The 1,772-nt window shown below is 40.2% G+C and overlaps 1 protein-coding gene across 1 annotated transcript in view; it reads right to left on the minus strand.

Annotated features, from left to right (window-relative positions):
- Positions 1–1,526, minus strand: part of LOC143123950 (catechol-O-methyltransferase domain containing 1) — a 4,585-nt gene extending 3,059 nt beyond the window's left edge. Inside the window, exon 1 of the mRNA XM_076285210.1 lies at positions 1,410–1,526. Within this exon, the coding sequence (XP_076141325.1) occupies positions 1,410–1,526 (117 nt within the window). The remainder of the gene's footprint in view (positions 1–1,409) is intronic.
- Between the last annotated feature and the right edge of the window lie 246 nt (positions 1,527–1,772).

The following is a 1,772-nucleotide window of genomic DNA, read 5'->3' on the forward strand; positions in this document are numbered from 1 at the left end:
ATTTTGGACATTTAAATTCTTTCCAAGAAGAGTGCAAGCTTTTGTAAGGCAGTTCTGTTCTCAAAATGACCGTGTAGTAAAGGTTAATGAGTGTTGTCATTAATATAATATATAATACAATAATCCTTCACACAAAGAGGAAGACAATCATCCATAGGACTTCCTTTACTTTCTGAATCTTATAACCACATGCTGCCATCTAGTGATCACAGCAAAATGCATCTGATTAAAGGGACACCAGGCAAGCCTGATGCTTTTTCTCTACAAAACTCCCCCTCGCTCAGTCTGAAGCTCTTTTCCTTTTCTTTGCATCTTCTGTCAAGGGTTTTTTCGCTGCTTCTTCGCCGGCTCTGCCATTATACACACGTTTGCAACAATCGCTAGCGTTTAGTTAGCCTGCCTCTGTGCTGTGGATGCAGGATATAAACCAAAGTCCTTTTAGGCAAGTCCCTCCACTCAGCGGCCATTTGACAACGCTTTTTGGGCACTCGTCGGGCATCCATTTCGGCAACACATGATTGGCACGATGTCTTCACAACACACCATATGATTGGCTCAATGTATTCACATGTCGACGTTTTGCCGAGGAAGGGGTGGGATATGTGTAGACAACGGCCATATTGGCGTGACAAACTAGCCCCATGCATTTCTATGGAGTATTTTTTGAGTGCTGTGTCTCCACATTAGAAAGTCTCTGTATAAACTGATCCAGCTTCGGTCGGTGGGTACGATACACTGAACTTGCAAGCGGGATATTCTTCCTACAGGCAGTAGGGGCGGGCGAGAGAGTCTTCATTCGCCCTGTAATGAGTCATTTAACCATATACCGACTTAAGAAGATGAGTAATTAACACGAAAACGTTGCCTGGTGTCCCTTTAAGATATGCAGTAGATTGTTCACATGCACAGACATATTTGCAAATATAACCACATGCTGCCATCTAGTGATCAAACAGCAAAATGCATCTGATTAAGATATGCAGTAGATTGTTCACATGCACAGACATATTTGCAAATGCACATACATGCTGTTGAAACATTTTTTTTCCACCAAACAAGTCTGTGCAACATATGCACATACGTATATAGGTCGATTAGCTCATGTAGTGTCATTTTGAATGGCAGTGTTTTGAAATGGCAAACATGTGACTTTATGTCAGAAAATGTGTTTAGCCTTCTGGAGACTTGAGAAGAAGTTTTGCTCTCTGTGTGTCAGTTTAAATAATTGTGCTATGCATGTCATTTTAGTGTGTTAGCAATTGGAAAAACTGTAAAGTACCACTCAGTTTACTTTATCAACACATTTAAAACCAGCATTTACCAATCAACACATATCCAGAATATCCAGAACATCCAAGCAAGTGTTTACATACTGTTTGCCATAACTGGTGCTTATTAACAGAACTTACCAGTCGTAGCTTCTCCATCACCTGGTTTTCTCTTACTGAGTTGTTCAGAACGTACTGAAGCACCGGGTTATTTTTGCCTTTGCTGTGGCTTTTGCCAATCAGTGCAGATTTGCTCATCACTGCAATTAGAGTGTTATAAATGTAACCATATAATGCCAACCAGCCCTGGGTTTTACAAGAATGCCATCTGTAAATAAACTTGTTGTTTATTAGTTTACTCTACAACATTTGAAAAAGGCTGACTCCAATAATGTTGAACAGAGGATAACATCTTATAAAGTAACATCTTACAATCACTTTAAGTAATCCTTAGTCCTGGGTCACAAGCCACTTACCTAACAGTACAAGGAAAACACAGCAGCT

This window comes from Alosa pseudoharengus, unplaced genomic scaffold (assembly GCF_046254945.1).
Source record: "Alosa pseudoharengus isolate Yale_2024_CS ecotype anadromous, Long Island Sound unplaced genomic scaffold, YU_APseudo_1.1 YU_APseudo_1.1_scf_15, whole genome shotgun sequence".
Lineage (NCBI taxonomy): Eukaryota > Metazoa > Chordata > Actinopteri > Clupeiformes > Clupeidae > Alosa > Alosa pseudoharengus.